The 23,036-nt window shown below is 56.8% G+C and overlaps 2 protein-coding genes across 2 annotated transcripts; both read right to left on the reverse strand.

The window, feature by feature from the left end:
* Positions 1–8,078: 8,078 nt before the first annotated feature.
* LOC143260110 (uncharacterized) lies at positions 8,079–9,050 on the reverse strand. Its single transcript, XM_076524700.1, has one exon. It carries the CDS (start codon positions 9,048–9,050, stop codon positions 8,079–8,081), a length of 972 nt encoding a protein of 323 aa, XP_076380815.1.
* An 87-nt stretch (positions 9,051–9,137) lies between these two features.
* LOC117227697 (uncharacterized) lies at positions 9,138–12,077 on the reverse strand. Its single transcript, XM_033483172.2, has one exon. It carries the CDS (start codon positions 12,075–12,077, stop codon positions 9,138–9,140), a length of 2,940 nt encoding a protein of 979 aa, XP_033339063.2.
* Positions 12,078–23,036: the final 10,959 nt, after the last annotated feature.

The following is a 23,036-nucleotide window of genomic DNA, read 5'->3' on the forward strand; positions in this document are numbered from 1 at the left end:
CTGTTCAGGGCCGCCGCTTGCAGGATCCGCACCGTGACTGGCCGCAACTCCCTTGTCGCATTAGAGATCTTGGCCACTTCGGCCAGGCTCTCCATTATCGACGCCGCTATCTCCCGCGTCGGACGGCTGCGAAGATTCGCAGCGATTTCCACCTCGTCCGGAAGCGGGTCGACCGATCTCCCGGGCTGCGGCCCTGGGGCCACCGGGTCAAAAATTGCCGCGATGAGGCCCCTGTTGGCCTCCGTCAGCTTACGTTTCGCCTCATAGAGGCCAACGTACTGACCAGTAGTCGGCGGTCTTCCCCTCTTCCTCCCTGTTGAGGAGCCAGGGGCGCTCTGCGAAGAGCGGTGAGAGGAGACCGAGTGGTCGGACTCCTCTCCCCCATCGCACACGCCAAGGTCCACAGCGGACCTCTCTCTGCCGCGTGTTGCGGGAAGTTCCCGCAACACCGACCCATCCATGCGCTCGAGGCGCACGCTAGCCACGCGCGCCTCCTTCTCCCTCTCGTTTCCCCCCTCCCCGGTTTTTTTTATTTGTGAACAATCCATAGTTGATCCCACGAGAATGGTCGGAAAAGAGGTCACCCCGGGTAGAGCCGCCATACCCGGGGAAGGCTAATACGCCCGGGGGGTCGCCAGGTACCCCGGGGTTGTCCGCTAACGATTGGTGCACCCACCAACCATAGCTGGCGCTTACTCCAGCTACGACCTCTTCACCGCGCAACACTGCTTGGGGCTAGGGATTTTTTAGAGAGGTTGTCATCCTCGCGGTCCGGCCGGTTAAGGCAAGACCCCCGTTCCTGTAAAACATGACCACAGGTTTACGGTATGTGTCCGACTTTAGTTGGCCCCTCACCTCAAGCCACTCCGGCTAGGTAGAACCTGCCAGGGAATAAAATCCCCGCCGGCACAGCCTTGAGGATCATTAGGGCACGAAGCCCCCCCACCACGACAAGGTAGCGGACACGGGGGGGGAGAATCTTGCTTAACTAACGATTTTACATTAGAATTAGGTATTGAGTACGAAATATAATGTCAGAAAATGGCGCTTTACTCTAGTGATTTTTCGGTTTTTTCAACTTTCTGTAAAAACCACTCATTAGATTTCCTTCAAAGTACGATATTCTTGTTTAAATATCGTTTTTACATAGGGATTAGGCATTTAGAACGAAATCTAATGACAGAAAATGGCACTTTACTCTTGTGATTTTTCGGTTTTTTCAATTTTCTGAAAAAACCTATCATTAGATTTTCTTCAAAGTACGTTATTCCTGCTTAAATAACGTTTTTACATAGGGATTGTTGAGGTGCGTCGTGTGAGCACCTGATATCGTTATTCCGCGATATTAACTATCTATCGGGTTGTAAGGCCGACTACGCTGCGCGACGGAATAGGACGATATCGTTGTCCGTTTACTTAAAAATGAACAACTGTTTTACTTAGTAGTTCGTGAAATGAGACGTAGACTGGAGTGACGAGCGATGTTGAACGATATGAACGAGGTTACGCAGGAGTGAAAAAAGACTGTGTGAGGTGGTCAAGAGTTCTCGTTTTTATATGTTTCTCGCCGAGAGAAAACTTGAAGATCATTGGTTGATCGCGAGGTGGAAAGGGACCTTAGGAGTCCCGGTCGTACCCAGTGTCAGGTAGTAAGAAATCCCGGAAAAGGCGACCGAAGGGATGCGTGCTGGCGACCCTGTCATAAATTAAGGAAATGTTGCCGATGAAGTGTGCGTTATTCGAAATTGCAGAAATTACTCTATTGCCGGAAAGGAGACTGCTCGAAGGAATTGGAAATTTAAAAACTGCAGGCGAAGGTTCCTTTTTTTTTTTTTTTTTTGTTTAACGTGGGGGAAATCTGCTGGTCAGACACCCCCGTCCCGCCCGAGGGGCGGGGCGGGGGTAGTGCGGGTTTTGACCCGCTAAAACCCCCACGGCGGCCTAGGGCGCTGGCGAGTAGCGGGGGAGCCACGGGAACTCTTACAGAACACAACCGCGGCTCCCCCTCGCCTGGCCGGCCACCAGGATGGAATGGCGATGGCCGGCCGCGTCCCGGGGGGAGATTTATACTCCCCCCATGAATCATCTTGCTTCGGCGATGCGGGGGACCGCACCCCACACCGCCTCGTCACTCCCACTATGGGGAGGACAGCTTCAGTTGGGGGGGGGGGGTTGGCGGGCGGCGGGCAATTAAACCAGTAATCTGGTACACCCGCCGCCCGCCTATTCTCATCTGCTCGGGGAGGGGGGCTCTAGGCGTGGGCGCACACGCCGCACCCCCCGCTCACGGCGACCCCGCTCGGCAGCCTCCTTCTGCAGCATCACCTCTTCGCAGAAGGCGATGGCTGCCGCCCATTTTCTTGGGCTCTCCAGCATGGCCCCAACTAAGCTGGAGAGAGCGAGGTCGCGACCAACTTCCCGTCTTAGGACTCGGCGCAGCACTGAAAAGGCGGGGCATACCTCCAGTGTATGCTGCGCCGAGTCCTCCTCCGAGCCACAGTGGTGGCACACCGTCGTCGCTTCCCGACCGATGCGACACAGGTACACACCGAAGCAGCCATGCCCGGTGAACACCTGCGTCGCACGGTAGGTGAGCCTGCCAAACCGCCTCTCCCGCCACGAGGTGAAGTGTGGCAGGAGAGCCCCAGGGACGCGCTCGCCGGCATGGGAACAAAGCTCCGCATGCCATCTGGCGAGCGCTAGTCCCCGGGCCTGGAGTTCGAAGCCGTCGACCGCCTCCTGCTCCGGCGGGTCCCCCCGAGCCCGGCCAGCGATGCATATGCGCCTATAGACATAGGCGCGCATCGCCGCCTGCAGCTCGAATGGAATTTCTCCCGCCAGAGCAAGCGCCGCCACGGTAGACGCGGTGCGGTAACCCCGTATGAGGCGAAGGGCCATTTGCCTCTGAAGCCGGCGCAACAACAAAGTGATGCGCCGGCTTGCCCTCGCGGACGGCCCCCAGATCGGGGCGCCGTACAAGGCCATGGACCGCACCACGCCCAGGTATAGGCGACGCACCATGTTATCCGGTCCCCCGAGATTGGGCAACAGGCGGCCGAGCGAGGCCGCCGCCCTCTCAACTCGGGGGACGAGGCGGCCGAAATGCGCCCCGAATCTCCAGTGGCTGTCGAGGATCAGTCCGAGATACTTGATCTCGGACTTCACCTCGACGCAGGCTCCTCCAACCCAGATCCACGATCCGGCCGGTGGCCGCGACCGAGGCCGTCCAAACCAGACGGCCTCGGCCTTCTCCGGGGCCATCTTCAGCCCCAGATCGTGGATCTTCGCGACGACGGCTGCCACCGCAACCTCCGCTCGTCGGATGGTCCTCTCGAAGGTGTCCCCGACGGTGACCACTAACGTGTCGTCCGCATAGCAGACGACAGTGGCACCGTCGGGCAGGGAGGCCCTCAGGACTGCGTTATATCCCAGGTCCCACAGGAGTGGTCCTAACACGGACCCCTGTGGGACCCCGCAGTCCACTTCCCTCCGTATCGTCCCGTACCGGCCCGGGTATTCCACCCACCTGTCCCGCAGGTAGGCCCCGATCACCCGCCTCAGATAGGGAGGCACCTGGTGTTCAACCAGGGCAGGGTGTTAAATGCATTGACGATGTCGATCGACACCGCCAAACACACCCCGCCCCGTGCCACGGCATTGTCCGAGAGGGACTTTAGACGGTCGATTGCGTCGACCGTCGATCGCCCCTCCCGAAAGCCGAACTGGCAGTCCGCCAGATCGGGGCCAACGCGGGACAGGTGCCTGGCGAGGCGGGCAGCAATGATCTTTTCAAAGATCTTGCCCACCTCGTCCAGGAGGCAAATGGGCCGGTACGCGGAGGGAGAATCCGCAGGCCTCCCATCCTTCTTTAAGAGGACCATCCGACTTCTCCTCCAGAGGTCCGGGAACACCCCGGACCTCAGGAGCCCGGAGAAGAGGCTTCTGAGCCTCCCGCCCAGGACGCTCATGGCAAGCAACCAGACCCGGCCGGGGATACCGTCCGGCCCCGGGGCAGTATTCTTGCCCCGAAGCCATTTGACTACCCCGGCCATTTCCTCCGGCGCGACCTCCAGATCCGGGGACCACTCATGTCCCTCTAGCTGAGGGACGGGCCGGGACGCCTCCCCGCTGACGGGGAATAGCGCGTCCACGACCCGTCCGAGCATCCCCGGATCCAGGCTTTCCGTCAGAGGGGGGGCCCAGGGACGTAAACGTCCCATCGCCATTTTGTATGGGCGCCCCCACGGATCTCGGTTCAGAGACCCGAGAAAGTCGCGCCAGGCCTGGCTCTTCGCCTGCCTGATGGCCAGCTGCAGGGCGACCACCTTCTCCCTGTATCGCCCATACAGCTGGATAGCCAGCTCCACGTCGGAACGTCGTCGTCGACGGGCGCGGGCGCACTGGCGCCGCGCGCGGACGCACTCTGTGCGTAAATCCGCTATCGCGCGCGACCACCAGTACACCGCCTTCCTCGGGAAGACCCTGGCCCGGGGCATGGCGACGTCGCAAATCGACGTCATTGCGCCCCGGAACCAATGGGCCTCCCTTGTCCCGTCGACTGGCCCGGCCGGTGTTGCCGGCCAGGCCACGACGTGGGCTGCCGCCATCAGAGCGTCCTGGTCGAGGCGCTTCAGCGCCCACCGTGGCTGAGGCGATCCCTCATCAGCGGGGCGACGTCGGGGCGTCGATGGGGCGGCGGAAAGGCCGAGAACAATGTATCTGTGGTCGGACAGCGTCTCGACCTCCTCCGCCACCCTCCACCCCGTAATACGGCGCACGGCCGGGGGCGTTGCCCATGACAGGTCAACGATGGACCCCCCGTTATACCGCACGCACGTATGGACCGAGCCCGTGTTTAGAAGACAGAGTCCGAGTCCCGCCGCCCAATCAAGCACCTCCCGGCCCCTCGGGTCCGTCCTGGGGGAACCCCAAGCTGAAGACTTGGCGTTGAAGTCCCCCAGGACCAGCACCGGACGCGGCTGGCAGCGAGAGACGCATCTCCCCACCACGTCCAGATACTGTTCATACTCCACGAGGGACCACCTCGGAGGTGCGTAGATCGCCACAACCACGGTGCCGCCCCAGTCAACGGCCAGGTATCCCCGGCCGCGCTCGATAACGGAGCACGCCGGGGACCCCGGCCGGCCTGCCCATATTATAACGACGGAGCCGTCCAAGTCCCCCATCCAATGTGGATGGTCGGGGACCCGGTACGGCTCCGCCGCTACGGCCATCCCGGCACCCCGCTCGGCCAGGAATTGCACAAAAAGGTCCTGTGCCCTGACCGAGCGGTTCAGGTTGGCCTGAATAATAGGGCCAGTAGGCCCCATTACTCCGGCGCCTCAATCTCCATCGCCGCCGCGGGAGCGGTGGCGTCTGGGGTTTTATCAGCCCCAACCGCCCCCGCGGGCGTGACGGTGGCATCCTTGGGTGCCGGATCTTTTGTATTAGTAGCTGCCACGGCGGCTGCCGCCTTGGCCGTCGTGGTTCTCCTCCCCCTGCTCCCTCTGCCGCGTCTCGCGCTGGCAGGGCACGCCCGGCTGCCGAGGCGGTGGCCGGCCGGCTTGCCAGCACCCGCGCAAAGCGGGCACTTTGGCTGTTCAGTGCAGCCAGCCACCCTGTGGTCCTGACTGCCGCACCCAAAACAGCAGCCGGACCGATCCTCGGCCGCAGTGCACCGCTGCCTCGTGTGGCCTAAGCCAAAGCAGCGGTAGCACTGCAAGGGGCGGGCGCTGAGGGCCTCCACCGTCGCCTGGGTCCAGCCCACTGTCAATTTGCCAGCGACCGCAACTTTGCGCGCGGCCGCAGCAGGGCACTGGACCCAGAGGGTGCCCAAACCAGAGGGGGTAGACCGGATTTCGCCGGTCTTCACATCCCCCCGGTCGCACCCTCCCACACGGGCGACAGCTGCGGCGACCTCCACCGGCGTGGTCGAGTCGACCAGGCCGCGCACCCTAAGGTCGGCCTTTTTGATTGGGCGCGCGACCTTCACGCCGGTCCCTGCCAGCGCGTCAGCCATCTTAGAGGCCAGGGCAGTGGCCTTGGCTGCTCCATCAGCTCCGGGGACCTCTAAAATTATTGCCCCCGTCACCGCTCTCCTGGGCTTCAGCGAGGCGATGCCAAGTTCTGCCAGGTCTATTTTGGACCTGGCAGTGGCCATCGCCTCGGCGTAACTCATCGCCCCGCCGGCCGGTACCGTTAGAGTAACGGCAGCCGTGCGGGGCGGACGTGGCGGCAGGGGAGCCCTTTTGGGAGCAGCCGGTGCCACCCGCTTCGCCGCCCTCTCGGTCAAAGCAGCCTTGGCAGCTGCCGCAGGTTTATCTGCGGCAGCCGCCCTTTTGGCCTTCCGGCCAACTACCTTTGACCACACCTCAGTTGGAGGTGTGGTGGAGGGCGGCGCAACAGTGGGGGCGGGCTGCATTTGTGTCGCCTTAGCGACCACAGTCTCTCCCCCACTGCCACCCTTTTTCTTTCCCCCCCTCCTGTCCATCGGCAGGGGTGGGGCGGGCGGCACGGGTGCCGCCGATCGCGGGCCTCGCACCCGCGGGACCAGCTCCCTTCTGAACGATGCCAATTTGGCGTCGATAAGGGAGCCGATCTGTGCCAGCAAGTCGGCTGGCACAGCCGCGGGTGGGGGCGAGGACCCTCCTCGCCCAGGGGACTGGGGCCCCCGAGCGCTGATAACCGGCAGCAACCCCTTGCCCCCATCAGGGGGCAGCGGCGGAGCCATCCCGGCAACAGCCGGCCCCGCCTCCACCGCTTGACGGAGTCGGGCGACCTCCGCCCGCAACTCCGCCAATTGCTCTCGCAATTGAGCGTTCTCGGCCTCCAACAGCCGGGTGGCGCTGGGAGCCGACCGAACTGCCAGCTCCGCAACGCCCACCCGGCTGCTCAGGGCCGCCGTCCGGAGGGACCGCACCGCACTGGCCTTCAGTCCCGTCGCGGCATTGGATATCCTGGCCACATCGCCCAGGCACTCCATTACCGCGGCCGCAACGTCCCGCGTCGGGCGGCCCCGGAAATCCGCAGCGACCTCGACCTCGTCCGGAAGCGGGTCGCTCGAACTCGCGGGCCTCGGTCCCGGGGCAACCGGGTCGAAAATGCCCGCTATGAGGCTTCTTTCAGCCTCAGCCTGTTTGCGTTTGGCCTCTTGGAGGCCAACGTATTGCCCGGTCGTCGGTGGCCGGCCCCGTTTCCTCGTGGAGGTGCCCGGGACGCTCTGCGACGAGTGGTGGGAGGAGACGGAGAAGTCCGACTCCTCCCCCCCGTCGCAGTCGCCAAGGCCCTCCGCAGGCCTCTTTGCGCCGCGTGTTGCAGAATGCCTCCGCGACACCGGCTCTGTACATCTTTTGAGGCGCACGATAGGCCCGCGCACCTCCACCTCACGCTCGTTTCCCCCCTCCCCGGTTGTATTTGAAAAAGAATCCATATCTGATCCCACGAGTGTGGTCGGAAAGGAGGTCACCCCGGGTAGAGCCGCCATACCCGGGGAAGGCTAATACGCCCGGGGGGTCGCCAGGTACCCCGGGGTTGTCCGCTAAAGATTGGTGCACCCACCAACCATAGCTGGCGATTACTCCAGCTACGCCCTCTTCACCGCGCAACACTGCTTGGGGCTAGGGATTTTTTAGAGAGGTTGTCATCCTCGCGGTCCGGCCGGTTAAGGCAAGACCCCCGTTCCTGTAAAACATGACCACAGGTTTACGGTATGTGTCCGACTTTAGTTGGCCCCTCACCTCAAGCCACTCCGGCTAGGTAGAACCTGCCAGGGAATAAAATCCCCGCCGGCACAGCCTTGAGGATCATTAGGGCACGAAGCCCCCCCACCACGACAAGGTAGCGGATACGGGGGGGAGGCGAAGGTTCCACGAAATTGGAGGCCCAACGAACGTGACTTTTGTCAACTGCACGTTGAAGGACCGTCGATTTGCCACGCTGCACCGAAGGTTCCCGGTAAACAAACTGTTTTTTAGGGATTGAAGAAAGGTAGTCCGTCCCGGAGAAAGTCGGGCGGACACGGCTGGAAAATTCCGTTGCAAGACGGAACATGCTCCCCCCGTTGAGAGGGTACCGATCAATTACAATTCGCGGCCTGCATCAGTTGGTAACGGTGCAAGTTGTCTGATGTTTCGTTTAATATTGCCTTGCACGGTTTGGATGGTGACTGCTCGGATGATGCCGTCTGTACCAGGGTGGACTTCGAGAACCCGTCCGAGGGCCCACTGCATGGGTGGTAGGTTGTCCTCTTTAACGAGAACGAGCGTTCCCGTCTTGATGTTATGGCTGCCGCTGGTCCACTTGTGGCGAATGTTTAGCTCATTGAGGTATTCCTTATACCATCTCGCCCAAAAATCACGCTTGAGTTTCTGGAGATGTTGCCAGATGGAGAGTTTGTTCGATGGAGTGGTTGTGAAGTCGACCTCCGGTAATGTGTTGAGTGCGCTGCCGATTAAGAAATGTCCTGGAGTTAGAGCACAAAGATCGTTCGGATCCGAAGACAATGGAGTGAGAGGCCTTGAGTTGAGAATTGCTTCGATTTCGATGATGAAGGTGTTGAGTTCTTCGAAAGTCAGCAATTCGTTGGCTATCACTCGTCTCATGTGGTGTTTGAACGACTTCACTGCCGCTTCCCATAAACCTCCGAAGTTTGGTGACCTTGGTGGAATGAAATGCCAGTTGATCCCTTCGTTGGTCAAGTAGGCATCCACTTTGCGTTGATGATCCTGTGAACTCAGCAGTTGATGAATTTCTTTGAGCTCTCTATTTGCTCCAACGAAATTCGTTCCGTTATCGGAATAGATGGCGTGACATTTCCCTCGTCGAGCAGTGAATCGACGTAAGGCTGCCAGGAAGCCATCGGTGGTCATGTCGCTGACTAGCTCCAGGTGTACTGCCTTCACAGCGAGGCATACAAAGACAGCGACGTAGACCTTGATTCGGTTTCTGTTACGGAACTTCTTCTCCTTGACGAAGAAAGGACCGCAGTAGTCGACCCCGACGTTGTTGAATGGTCGATCTTCGTTGACGCGAGCTTTTGGCAGATCTCCCATTATGCATTCTGTGTTTGGTGGATTTGCACGGAAGCATTTGATACACTGGCGGATGACCTTCCTTGTTTGGTTTCTGCCATCGAGGGGTCAGTATCGTTGTCGGGTACTGTACAGCGTGGCTTGGACAACAGCGTGCATGCTGCGTAAATGTTCGTTTCGCAAAATGAGCGTTGTCAAATGGTGCGATTTGGGAAGCACGATCGGATGTTGTTGGGAATATGGGATGTCTGCATGCTTCAAACGTCCTCCCACTCGGATGACGCCGTCTCGATCGAGGAATGGGTCGAGCGTGTTGAGTTTGCTCTTGCGGTGAACCCTGCGACCTTGAGATAAATCTTGCATCTCTTCGGCGAAGCATTCTCGTTGTGTCAAACGGAGTATGGTTTTGTTGGCAGTGTTCAATTCCTCGGCTGACACAGGTCCCTTGAAGCGGTTGTCCGGTTTGAATCGAAGGCAGTATGCAACGATTCGTTGCAATTTGGTGATCGATGAATACCGCTGCAGTATCTCACACGAAGCTGCTGTCTTTGTGAGTAGACATGTTTTGCTTCTGATTTCCGGTAGCATGTCCAAGGAAGGGAGTTTGAGCTGAGGCCAGAAAGATTCGTCTTGCGATAGCCAACTTGGACCGTGTTTCCAAACGGAGTTTTGGATAAACTCAACGGGCAGTTGACCGCGTGATAAAGCATCGGCAGGATTGTCCTTAGACAGCACGTGTCTCCACATATTGCTCGATGTCTTCGTTTGGATATCGGAAACTCGATTCGCTACAAATGCTTTCAGCAAGTGTGGGGAAGAGTTGATCCAATGGAGGGTGATCGTTGAATCGGTCCAGAATATGGTTTGGTCAATTCTCACGTGAATTGAATTAAGAACGGTGGCATACAATTTGACCAATAATTGTGCGCCGCAGAGCTCGAGGCGTGGTAAGGTGACTGACTTGAGAGGGGTTACACGAGATTTTGCACACAACAATCTGGATTGAATTTGGCCGTTGGCATTGCTGGATCGCAGATAAATGCACGCTCCATAGCCAATCTCGCTGGCGTCGCAAAGTCCATGGAGTTGAGTGGCTGCGACGTCCGACAGAAGAATTGGTCGTGGGAAGGCCATGTTGTTCAATAGGTTGAGTTGTGAGCAATAATTTACCCACGTGGAATGTATGTTGTGAGGAACGGATTCATCCCAATCCAATTTGATTTGCCACAATTTTTGCATGATCAGCTTGGCAGTGATGATAACTGGACCAAGTAATCCCAGTGGATCAAAAATTTTGGCAATGTTAGAGAGAATCGTCCTCTTGGTGACTCTCGTATCGACAGCGATCGGTGTCACTGAGTAGACTATGGAATCTTCGAGGGAATTCCATGCCACGCCGAGAGTCTTCAATGTTTTGTCATCGTGGGCTTCGAGCTTGACGTTGACACTGCCTTCCGGAAGTCCTTGAAGGATGGTGGGACAGTTTGATGCCCATTGACGAATGTTAAGACCTGCGTGATGCAACAAGTCGATAACTTCGTCCCGGATGCTGATGGTCTCTTCTACGGTGGCTGCTCCGGTCAACAGGTCGTCAACGTACAAGTCGCGTCTCACGATATGTCCCGCATACTTGAATCGATGTCCTTCGTCTTCGGCAAGTTGTTGAAGACATCGTGTGGCTAGAAATGGAGCCGGAGATAAACCGAAGGTGACGGTGTTGAGTTTGAAGGTTTTCACTTCGCCTCTTGGATTGGTCCAGATGACCCGTTGAAATTTCCTGTCTTCCTCGCGTAGAAGGAACTGCCGATACATTTTCTCGATATCTCCGGTAAGGACGTAATTGTGAAGTCGAAACCGAAGAATATGCGAGAAAAGATCCTCCTGAATGGTTGGTCCGACCATGAGAGTTTCATTGAGAGAAACCCCTGTGTCGGTTTTTGCCGAACCGTCGAAGACTACACGAAGTTTGGTAGTCATGCTGGTTTCCTTCACGACTGCATGATGAGGCAGGAAAAACCCATGGTTTTTGTTTGGGTCAGTGTCTTCGGACATGTGACCGAGATCCAGGTACTCTTGCATGACTGTGGTATATTGATTTTTGAAGGCTGGATCTCGTTTGAATCGTCGTTGCAGTGAGTTGAAACGTTTGAGAGCTCTGTTATGGGAATGTCCGAGACAAGCTGGATCCCTTTTGAATGGTAGTGCGACGATATATCGGCCGGTGTCATTCCGTTGCACGTTGCGCTGAAAATGCTCCTCGCAGGCCAGTTCTTCTGAGGAGAGATGACGCGTAGATGGTCCTTCTTCGATCTCCCAGAATCTCCTTACGTCGAACTCAAGTTGAGTGACGTGACAAGTCCGCTTGGGGGGTTTGTCTTGGTTCGCTGAAGACTGCACTCCCTTGGTCGGCTGCGTGGCATCGTTTGGCAAATCGTCTGCCTCTCTGCTCGTTGGAGATGCTGACTCGTCGGTGACTTGTGGATCTGTATTCCTTTTCTGCTGCGTGGATTTGATGGAGGAAGGCGTTGGTCGTTGTTGTTCTCGGCTTGTTGTAGAACTAACACTGCCACCAATTACCCACCCTAATTGGGTCTTTTGCAGAAAAAGCTCAGGTCCATTGCGAGGTGAAAGGTCGATTTGCCCGACGCTGAGCAGCGAAAGTGTTATGCCAGTCCCCAGTAGCATGTCGACTGGAGCTGGCTTGTGGAATTCTGGATCAGCAAGTTGGAGATTTGCTGGTATCTGGATAGAGCTCCGGTCGATGTGTTGTTGTGGCTCCGTCTCCGAGATGTGGGGGATAACGAGAAATTCCAGCGTTTTCTCGAATCCGCCGGACTTCGATCGGATCGTTGCCGTGAGTGAGGAAATACTCGACGTCGTTAGTTGGTTTAATATTGTAATGGACGTTGAGCATTTCTTCTTGCGTAGCTGGAGCCTTGACGCCAGCCGTTCCGTGATGAAGTTTGCTGTTGAACACGTGTCCAACAGCGTTCTGCATCTTGTTAACTGGTTGAGGTTGTCATAGATTTGTAGTATTGCGGTGGTCATCAGCTGGTTGGATGCTGACTGAGCGGAGAGAGCAGTGCATCCATGGATTTCGGACACTGGTCATGCCGGACTGGTCGAGGCTTCACGTGCGTTGTCCGCCGACCTTCGAGATGGTGAACCTCTTGGAGTTCGTGGGACGTGCAGTAGCGTGTTGTGATTTTCATCACAAATTCGGCAGCCTGACGCGTTGCACTGCTCAGACGTGTGCCCCTGGCGTAAGCAGTTGGAGCACAAAGATGCCCGCTTCACCGACTGGATGCGCTGGTTCACTGGAAGGGCGTGGAAACCTTCGCATCGGCTGATATAGTGCCCGCTGCGTTTGCAGTAGGAACACTCGGTTTTGAAGCTTTTGGTGTTTGTTGCGAACACTTTGGATGGCTTGTTTGGCGAAGAATTTCTTGGCTTAGGAAATTGTCGTCTTGATGATGTCGGTGAAGTTGGCTTCTTCTTCGTTGGTGAAGCAGTCAACGCTGGATCCGAGGCGACTGATGTCGTCTCCAGGCTTCTCGCTCGTTGTGTGAGGAACTTCATCAACCCTTCGATTTTCGGCAGCTCGTTGTCCTTGAGGGTGTGATCGAAAGTTAGCCTGATTTGTTGCGTGAGCTTGGGCAACAATATGGACAGCAGGAGAGTGTCCCAATGCTCTACTGGAACCTCGAGAGTTTTGAGGGATCGAAGATGTTGTTGCACGTGGTTCACGAATTCTCTCAAGGTAGCAGCAGTTTCCTTGGCTACAGGCGCTGTTTGCACTAGAAGATCCACATGCCGCGTGACGATTAGTCGTTCGTTGGCATACGTTTCTTCTAACAGTCGCCATGCTTGTGTATAGTTGGGCCCAGTGGTTGCCATTGCTCCGATGACCCTGGCCGCTTCACCAGATACTGCTGATTGCAAATATTGCAATTTTTGTACATTCGACAGGCTCTCCTGACTGTCAATCATGGAGAAGAATTTGTCCTTGAATGACAACCATTCTTCGAATCTTCCGTCGAAGCGTGGCAGGTCTGCCTTGGGCAGCTTGACGAATGGTCCAGATCCTTGCGTGGAGACTGGGGAGTCTCGTTGATCAACAGTGTTGGTGGCTGTTGATAGCAGTATTTCGGCTTGAATGACTGCTTCCATGTATCGTTCTTCCATGGTGCTGCGTTCTTCCTCTTGGTCTACGCTTTCTTGAAGGACTTCCAACTCGGCTTGGATGTCGTCGTACGCCACGTAGACCTCCTTTAGGCGCTGTAGCCTGCAGGTTAAAGCGGTGTGGTTGGGAGCATCCTGATACGTTTGTAGGTACTTTTCGAACAGTGTCAGTTGCGTTTTGATGCCGCCTCTCTTTTGACGTAGAATCTTGACGTGCTGTGAGCTTTCTGTGGCCATGGCTTAGAACGATGAATCACCACAACACAATAATTTCGTTGTTAACGTGGAATTCACGACTAAGGTCGTCCACAGGTCGCGAAATCCGGCTCGAAGGACCAAAATGTTGAGGTGCGTCGTGTGAGCACCTGATATCGTTATTCCGCGATATTAACTATCTATCGGGTTGTAAGGCCGACTACGCTGCGCGACGGAATAGGACGATATCGTTGTCCGTTTACTTAAAAATGAACAACTGTTTTACTTAGTAGTTCGTGAAATGAGACGTAGACTGGAGTGACGAGCGATGTTGAACGATATGAACGAGGTTACGCAGGAGTGAAAAAAGACTGTGTGAGGTGGTCAAGAGTTCTCGTTTTTATATGTTTCTCGCCGAGAGAAAACTTGAAGATCATTGGTTGATCGCGAGGTGGAAAGGGACCTTAGGAGTCCCGGACGTACCCAGTGTCAGGTAGTAAGAAATCCCGGAAAAGGCGACCGAAGAGATGCGTGCTGGCGACCCTGTCATAAATTAAGGAAATGTTGCCGATGAAGTGTGCGTTATTCGAAATTGCAGAAATTACTCTATTGCCGGAAAGGAGACGGGTCGAAGGAATTGGAAATTTAAAAACTGCAGGCGAAGGCTCCACGAAATTGGAGGCCCAACGAACGTGACTTTTGTCAACTGCACGTTGAAGGACCGTCGATTTGCCACGCTGCACCGAAGGTTCCCGGTAAACAAACTGTTTTTTAGGGATTGAAGAAAGGTAGTCCGTCCCGGAGAAAGTCGGGCGGACACGGCTGGAAAATTCCGTTGCAAGACGGAACAGGGATTGTGCATTTAGAACGAAATCTAATGTCAGAAAATGGCACTTTACTCCTGTGATTTTTCGGTTTTTCCAATTTTCTGAAAAAACCTGTCATCAGATTTTTAAATACGAGAATCTTGCTTAACTTTTTTTTTTTTTTTTTATTATCGTGGGGGAAATCTGCTGGTCAGACACCTCCGTCCCGCCCGGATGGCGGGGCGGGGGTAGTGCGGGGTTCGACCCGCTAAAACCCCCACGGCGGCCTAGGGCGCTGGCGATTAACGGGGGAGCCACGGGAACTCTTAAGAACACGACCGCGGCTCCCCCTCGCCTGGCCGGCCACCAGGATGGAGCGGTGGCCGGCCGCGTCCGGGGGGGGGAGATCAATCCTTCCCCCATAAATCATCTTGATTCGGCGGTGCGGGGGACCGCACCCCACACCGCCTCGTCACGACGGCCGCACCGGCGGCCGTCGGGGACGACGACAGGTTGTCGTCGCCCCCACTCCTGATAGGACGTCCTCGGTTGGCGGGCGGCGGGTAATTAAACCAGCATGATCTGGTACACCCGCCGCCCGCCTATTATCAGCTGCTCGGGGGGGGGGGGCTCTAGGCGTGGGCGCAGACGCCGCACCCCCCGCTCGCGGCGACCCCGCTCGGCAGCCTCCTTCTGCAACATTACCTGTTCGCAAAAGGCTATGGCTGCCGCCCATTTTGTCGGGCTCTCCAGCATGGCCCCAACTAAGCTGGAGAGAGCGAGGTCGCGACCAACTTCCCTACTTAGGACTCGGCGCAGCACTGAAAAGGCGGGGCACACCTCCAGTGTATGCTGCGCCGAGTCCTCCTCCGCGCCACAGTGGTGGCACACCGTCGTCGCTTCCCGACCGATGCGACACAGGTAGACACCGAAGCAGCCATGCCCGGTGAATACCTGCATCGCACGGTAGGAGAGCCTGCCAAACCGCCTCTCCCGCCGCGAGGTGAAGTGCGGCAGGAGAGCCCCGGGGACGCGCTCGGCGGCATGGGAGCAAAGCTCCGCATGCCATCTGGCGAGCGCTAGTCCCCGGGCCTGGTGCTCGAAGCCCCCGAGCCCGGCCAGCGATGCATATGCGCCTATAGACATAGGCGCGCATCGCCGCCTGCAGCTCGAAGGGAATTTCTCCCGCCAGAGCAAGCGCCGCCACGGTAGACGTGGTGCGGTAACCCCTTACGAGGCGAAGGGCCATTTGCCTCTGAATCCGGCGCAACAACAATGTGTTGCGCCGGTTTGCCCTCACGGACGGCGCCCAAATCGGGGCGCCGTATAATGCCATGGACCGCACCACGCCTAGGTATAGGCGACGCACCATATCGCCCGGTCCCCCGATAAAGGGCAACAGGCGGCCTAACGCGGCCGCCGCCCTCTCAACTCGGGGGACGAGACGGCCGAAATGTGCTCCGAACCTCCAGTGGCTGTCGAGGATCAGTCCGAGATACTTGATCTCGGACTTCACCTCGACGCAGGCTTCTCCAACCCAGATCCACGATCTGGCCCGTGGCCGAGACCAAGGCCGTCCAAACCAGACGGCCTCGGCCTTCTCCGGGGCCACCTTCAGCCCCAGATCGCAGATCCTCGCGACGACGGCTGCCACCGCAACCTCCGCTCGTCGGATGGTCCTCTCGAAGGTGTCCCCGACGGCGACCACTAATGTGTCGTCTGCATAGCAGACGAGAGTGGCACCGTCGGGCTGGGGGGCCTTCAGGACTGCGTTATATCCCAGGTCCCACAGGAGTGGTCCTAACACGGACCCCTGCGGGACCCCGCAGTCCACTTCCCTCCGTATCGTCCCATAGCGGCCCGGGTATTCCACCCACCTGCCCCGCAGGTAGGCCCCGATCACCCGCCTCAGATAGGGAGGCACCTGGTGTTCAACCAGGGCCTCCCTAATGGCGGACCAGGGCAGGGTGTTAAATGCATTGACGATGTCGATCGACACCGCCACGCACACCCCGCCCCGTGCCACGGCATTGTCCGAGAGGGACTTTAGACGGCCAATTGCATCGACCGTCGATCGCCCCTCCCGGAAGCCGAACTGGCAGTCCGCCAGATCGGGGCCAACGCGGGACAGGTGCCTGGCGAGGCGGGCAGCAATGATCTTTTCAAAGATCTTGCCCACCTCGTCCAGGAGGCAAATGGGCCGGTACGCGGAGGGAGAATCCGCAGGCCCCGCATCCTTCCTTAAGAGGACCATCCGACTTCCCCTCCAGAGGTCCGGGAACACCCCGGACCTCAGGAGCCCGGAGTAGAGGCCTCTCAGCCTCTCGCCCAGGACGCCCATGGCAAGCAGCCAGACCCGGCCGGGGTACCGTCCGGCCCCGGGGCAGTATTCTTGCCCCGAAGCCATTTGACTACCCCGGCCATTTCCTCCGGCGCGACCTCCAGATCCGGGGACCACTCATGTCCCTCTAGCTGAGGGACGGGCCGGGACGCCTCCCCGCTGACGGGGAATAGCGCGTCCACGACCCGTCCGAGCATCCCCGGATCCAGGCTCTCCGTCACAGGGGGCGCCCAGGGACGCAATCGTCCCATCGCCATTTTGTATGGCCGCCCCCATGGGTCTCGGTTAATAGTGCCGAGAAGGTCGCGCCAGGCCCGGCTCTTTGCCTGCCTGATGGCCAGCTGCAGGGCGACCACCCTCTCTCTGTATCGCCCATACAGCTGGATAGCCAGCTCCACGTCGGAACGTCGTCGTCGACGGGCGCGGGCGCACTGGCGTCGCGCGCGAACGCACTCTGTGCGCAAATCCGCTATCGCGCGCGACCACCAGTACACCGCCTTCCTCGGGAAAACCCTGGCCCGGGGCATGGCGACGTCGCAAATGGACGTCATTGCGCCCCGGAACCAATGGGCCTCCCTTGTCCCGTCGACTGGCCCGGCCGGTGTTGCCGGCCAGGCCACGACGTGGGCTGCCGCCATCAGAGCGTCCTGGTCGAGGCGCTTTAGCGCCCACCGCGGCTGAGGCGATCCCTCATCAGCGGGGCGACGTCGGGGTGTCGATGGGGCGGCGGAAAGGCCGAGAACAATGTACCTGTGGTCTGATAGTGTCTCGACCTCCTCCGCCACCCTCCACCCCGTAATACGGCGCGCGGCGGGGGGCGTTGCCCATGAAAGATCAACGATGGACCCCCCATTGTGCCGCACGCACGTATGGACCGAGCCCGTGTTTAAAAGACGGAGCTCGAGTCCCGCCGCCCAATCAAGCACCTCCCGGCCCCTCGGGTTTGTCCCGGGGGAACCCCAAGCCGGCGACTTGACGTTGAAGTCCCCCAGGACCAGCACCGGACGGGGCTGGCAGCGGGAGACGCATCTCCCCACCCCGTCCAGATACTGCTCGAACTCCTCGAGGGACCACCTTGGAGGTGCTTAGATCGCCACAACCGCGGTGCCGCCCCAGTCAACGGCCAGGTATCCCCGGCCGCGCTCGATAACGGAGCACGCCGGGGACCCCGGTCGGCCTGCCCATATTATAACGGCGGAGCCGCTCAGGTCCCCCATCCAATGTGGATGGTCGGGAATCCTGTACGGCTCCGCCGCTACGGCCAACCCGGCACCCCGCTCGGCCAGGAGTTGCACCAGAAGGACCTGTGCCCTGGCCGAGCGGTTCAGGTTGGCCTGTATTATAGGGCCCTTGGGCCCCATTATGGGCAGGCCTCTACATCCATCGCCGCCGCGGGAGCGGTGGCGTCTGGGGCCTCTTTGGCCCCATCCGCCCCCGCGGGCGCGACGGTGACACCTTTTGGTGCCACCTTCGGCTTAGTTGCCACGGTGGCCGCCGCCTTGGCCACCGCGGTTTTCCTCCCCTTGCTTCCCCTGCCGCGTTTCGCGCTGGCAGGGCACGCCCGGCCACCGAGTCGGTGGCCGGACGGCTTGCCTGCTCCCGCACAGAGCGGGCAGTTAGGCTTCGCCGTGCAGCCAGCCACCTTGTGGTCCAGACTGCCGCATCCGAAGCAGCATTCGGACCGGTCCTCGGCCGCAGTGCATCGCTGCCTAGTGTGGCCTAGGCCAAGGCAGCGATAGCACTGCAGGGGCCGGGCGCTGAGTGCCTCGACCGTCGCCTGGGTCCAGCCCACAGTAAGCCTTCCCGCAACCGCAACTTTGCGTGCAGCCGCAGTAGGGCACTGGACCCAAAGGGTGCCAAGTCCCGAGGGGGAAGAACGGATTTCGCCGGTCCTCACCTCCCCCTCGTCGCACCCTCCCACACGGGCAACTGCCGCGGCAACCTCAGCCGGCGTGGTCGAATCGACCAGGCCGCGCACCCTAAGGTCGGTCTTCTTTACCGGGCGCGCGACCTTCACGCCGGTGCCTGCCAGCGCTTCGGCCACTTTCGTGGCAAGGGCGGTGGCTTTGGCAGCCCCGTCGGCGCCGGGGATCTCCAAAATTAGAGCCCCCGTCACCGCCCTCCTCGGCTTCATCGAGACAATGCCAATCTCTGCCAGGTCAACTTTTGACCTGGCAGTGGCCATTGCCTCGGCATACGTCATAGCCCCGCCGGCCGGTACCGTTATCGTGACGGCAGCCGTGCGGGGCGGACGCGGCGGCAGGGGAGCCCTCTTGGGGGCAGCCGGTGCCACCCGTTTCGCCGCCCTCCCAGTCGAAGAGGCCTTGGCAGCCGCCGCAGGTTTAACTGCGGCAGCCGCCTTTTTGGCCTTTCGGCCAACAACCTTCGACCACACCTCAGTTGGAGGTGCGGTGGAGGGCGGCGCAACAGCAGAGGCAGCCCTCTGCTGTGGGGGCTGCATCTGTGCCGCCTTAGCGGCCGCAGCCCCTCCTCTATTGCCACCCTTTTTCCCCCCTTTCCTGTCTATCGACAGGCTGGGGGTGGATGGCACGGGTGGCACCGACCGCGGATCCTGCACCCGCGGGATCAGCTCCCTCCTGAACGATGCCAGCTTGGCATCGATCAGGGAGCCGATCTGTGCCAGCAAATTTGCTGGCACCGCTGCGGACGCCGGCAAGGGCTTCCCTCGCCCAGGGCGTTGGGGCCCTCGGGCGCCGGCGCTCAGCAGCGGCCCTGTGCCCCCCTCAGGGGCCGGCGGCGAAGGCATCTCAGCTGCTGCCGGCCTCGTTTCCACCGCCTGACGGAGTCGGGCCACCTCGGTCCGCAACTCCGCCATCTGCTCCCTAAGGAGAGCGTTTTCCGCTTCTAACAGCCGGGTGGCGTCGGACGCTGACCTCATTGTCAGCTCCGCAACGCCCGCCCGGCTGTTCAGGGCCGCCGCTTGCAGGATCCGCACCGTGACTGGCCGCAACTCCCTTGTCGCATTAGAGATCTTGGCCACTTCAGCCAGGCTCTCCATTATCGACGCCGCTATCTCCCGCGTCGGACGGCTGCGAAGATTCGCAGCGATTTCCACCTCGTCCGGAAGCGGGTCGACCGATCTCCCGGGCTGCGGCCCCGGGGCCACCGGGTGAAAAATTGCCGCGATGAGGCCCCTGTTGGCCTCCGTCAGCTTACGTTTCGCCTCATAGAGGCCAACGTACTGACCAGTAGTTGGCGGTCTTCCCCTCTTCCTCCCTGTTGAGGAGCCAGGGGCGCTCTGCGAAGAGCGGTGAGAGGAGACCGAGTGGTCGGACTCCTCTCCCCCATCGCACTCGCCAAGGTCCACAGCGGACCTCTCTCTGCCGCGTGTTGCGGGAAGTTCCCGCAACACCGACCCATCCATGCGCTCGAGGCGCACGCTAGCCACGCGCGCCTCCTTCTCCCTCTCGTTTCCCCCCTCCCCGGTTTTTTTTATTTGTGAACAATCCATAGTTGATCCCACGAGAATGGTCGGAAAAGAGGTCACCCCGGGTAGAGCCGCCATACCCGGGGAAGGCTAATACGCCCGGGGGGTCGCCAGGTACCCCGGGGTTGTCCGCTAACGATTGGTGCACCCACCAACCATAGCTGGCGCTTACTCCAGCTACGCCCTCTTCACCGCGCAACACTGCTTGGGGCTAGGGATTTTTTAGAGAGGTTGTCATCCTCGCGGTCCGGCCGGTTAAGGCAAGACCCCCGTTCCTGTAAAACATGACCACAGGTTTACGGTATGTGTCCGACTTTAGCTGGCCCCTCACCTCAAGCCACTCCGGCTAGGTAGAACCTGCCAGGGAATAAAATCCCCGCCGGCACAGCCTTGAGGATCATTAGGGCACGAAGCCCCCCCACCACGACAAGGTAGCGGACACGGGGGGGGGGAATCTTGCTTAACTACCGATTTTACCTTAGCATTAAGTATTTAGAACGAAATGTAATGTCAGAAGATGGCGCTTTACTCTAGTGATTTTTCGGTTTTCTCAAATTTCTGAAAAATCCTAACATTAGATTTTCTTCAAAGTACGATATTCTTGCTTAGATAACGTTTCTACATAGGGATTGAGCATTTACAACTGTTCTTCTCTGCTCTGCTCTGCTCTGCTCTGCTCGTCTCTGCCCTGCTCTGCTCTGCTCTGCTCTGCTCTTCTCTGCTCTTCTCTGCTCTGCTGTGCTCTGCTCTTCTCTGCCCTGCTCTGCTCTGCTCTGCTATTCTCTGCTCTGCTCTTCCCTGCTCTTCTACGCTCTGCACTGCTCTTCCCGGCTCTCCTCTGCTCTTCTCTGCACTTCTCTGCTCTGCTGTGCTCTTCTCTGCCCTGCGCTTCTCTGCTCATCTCTTCTCTGCTATGCTCTGCTCTGGTCTTCTCTGCTCTTCTATCCCCTGCACTTCTCTGGTCTGCTCTGGTCTGCTGACCTCTGGTCTGATCTGGTGAGCTGTTCTCTGCTCTGCTCTACTCTTTTCTGCTCTGCGCTTCTCTGCTCATCTCTCCTCTGCTCTTCTCGGCGCTTCTCTGCTCTGCTCTTCACTGCTCCCCTCTGCTCTGCTCTTCTCTGCTCTTCTCTGCTCTGCTCTGCTGTGTTCTGCTCTGCTCTTATCTGCTCTGCTCTGCTCTTGTCTGCTCTGCTCTGCTCTTCTCTGCTTTTCTCTGCTCTGCTCTTCTCTGGTCTGCCCGGCTCTGCTCTTCTCTGCTCTGCTCTGCTCTTCTCTGCACTTCTCTGCTCTGCTCTTCTCTGCTCTTCTCTGCACTTCTCTTCTCATCTCTGCTCTTCTCTGCTCTGCTCTGCTCTGATCTGCTCTGCTCTCCTCTGCTCTGCTCTGCTCTGCTCAGCTCTTCTCTGCTCTGCTCTGCTCCGCTCTTCTCTGCTCAGCTCAGCTCTTCTCTGCTCTGCTCTTCTCCGCTCGGGGCAGACCAGATAACTGCAGCCCCTAAAAATTCAAAGAATAACAGTTATCTGGTCTGCCCCAGGGCTCGCGATTCTCTAAAGGAAAGACAAACTGATCTGTGGGAAACCACGCGACAGTCCTCGGCCACTTACCCGGCAATATATATATATTTTGTCTGCGATCCAGGAAACCAAACACTATTGGGGCCTCGAGTGCCTGGTCGTGTGTATTTCGTCAGTCGAAGGCGCGACACAATCGCCACTCGCACTCAACATAATTTACGACAAACGCACAACTGTTTCTTTCTCTTAGTACGACATTGACAGTATGCATCGTTAGCCCGTCGACCGGATTTATGGCCATAGAAAACGAATTACGGTTTTTCCCCAATTCATGCGACTGTCCGCCGTGGGTCCTATCGGCAGACCAGACCACCCGCGGGCCACGTGAAAATATTGGAAATGCGGTCTAATTATCATAATACAAAATATTTATTTTTATTGATTGAAACTACTGAAAATTTAAATATTCTAATTTTAAAAGTCCAATTTTAAATTAGTTTTAAAATAAATTTATCCAGTTAAGTTAAATTATATTACAACAAAGTAATAAAATTGTTATGAAATACAAATCATTTAATTTTACTGATTAATTTTAATAAAAATTTAAATCTTCAATTATCATAAATCTAAACTTAATTCTTTACACGACTTTAATACTTTATATGACAATGAACTATTATTTATTTCATTTATTATTGAATACCCTAAACTAACCAATTCAATTTGATGTAGGATAAATGAATAAATATATTTAAAAGTATGAAATAATAATGTCCGTAAAAAAGAAAAGAAAAAAAAAATTCCAATAAAAAATGTAACAACTAACAATGCCAAAGTTAGGATTTTCTTCCAATATAAACTCATCAATTCAGTATTAATAATTATTATGATACATAACAGAAATATTAAATTAACTCTTTTACTTTCGAGATAATTAAAAACACTAACTTTGTTTTAATTAACCCTGATACAAAAAGTACGAAAAAATCACTTTTACTTATACTAATATTACTTTCTTCTTCTACAACACACGCACACACATTTTAACATCATTAAATTTATTCGTAAATAAATACTATAACTTATAATCATGTAATTCCTTTTTTCAAATATATTAAATTAAGAAATCAATAATATTTATAATTTTTGCAAATAATAAAATTTTCCTCATTCAGAATCCTTTCAATGTAAATGAAACAATTATTGTTAAACTAAAATTTTAATGAAAACATTTTCCCATACTTTTACAACGTTACGATTTATTCCATTTATAATGAAAGTGGCGGGCAATTTGTACGGTTCACATAAATTTATTCAACCTAGATAATTATTAAAATTTACTATCGAGATAACTGAAGCCCCTAAAAATTCTTAAAATTAACGAATAACAGCAGTTTAACCGTTGGTGCTGGCGCACTAAATTTACCATTATTTAATTTAAATTTCTTATTCAAACTTTCATGTAATATTAAAAATTAATCTCTACTTTTCACTCGTATGAAAACTATTTAAATTTTTAGA

This window comes from Megalopta genalis, chromosome 10 (assembly GCF_051020955.1).
Source record: "Megalopta genalis isolate 19385.01 chromosome 10, iyMegGena1_principal, whole genome shotgun sequence".
Taxonomy (NCBI): domain Eukaryota; kingdom Metazoa; phylum Arthropoda; class Insecta; order Hymenoptera; family Halictidae; genus Megalopta; species Megalopta genalis.

Excerpts from the sequence above, each read along its gene's own strand:
- LOC143260110 (XM_076524700.1), bottom strand. The coding sequence starts at position 9,050 with ATGGGAGATCTGCCAAAAGCTCGCGTCAACGAAGATCGACCATTCAAC.
- LOC117227697 (XM_033483172.2), bottom strand. The coding sequence starts at position 12,077 with ATGACCACCGCAATACTACAAATCTATGACAACCTCAACCAGTTAACA.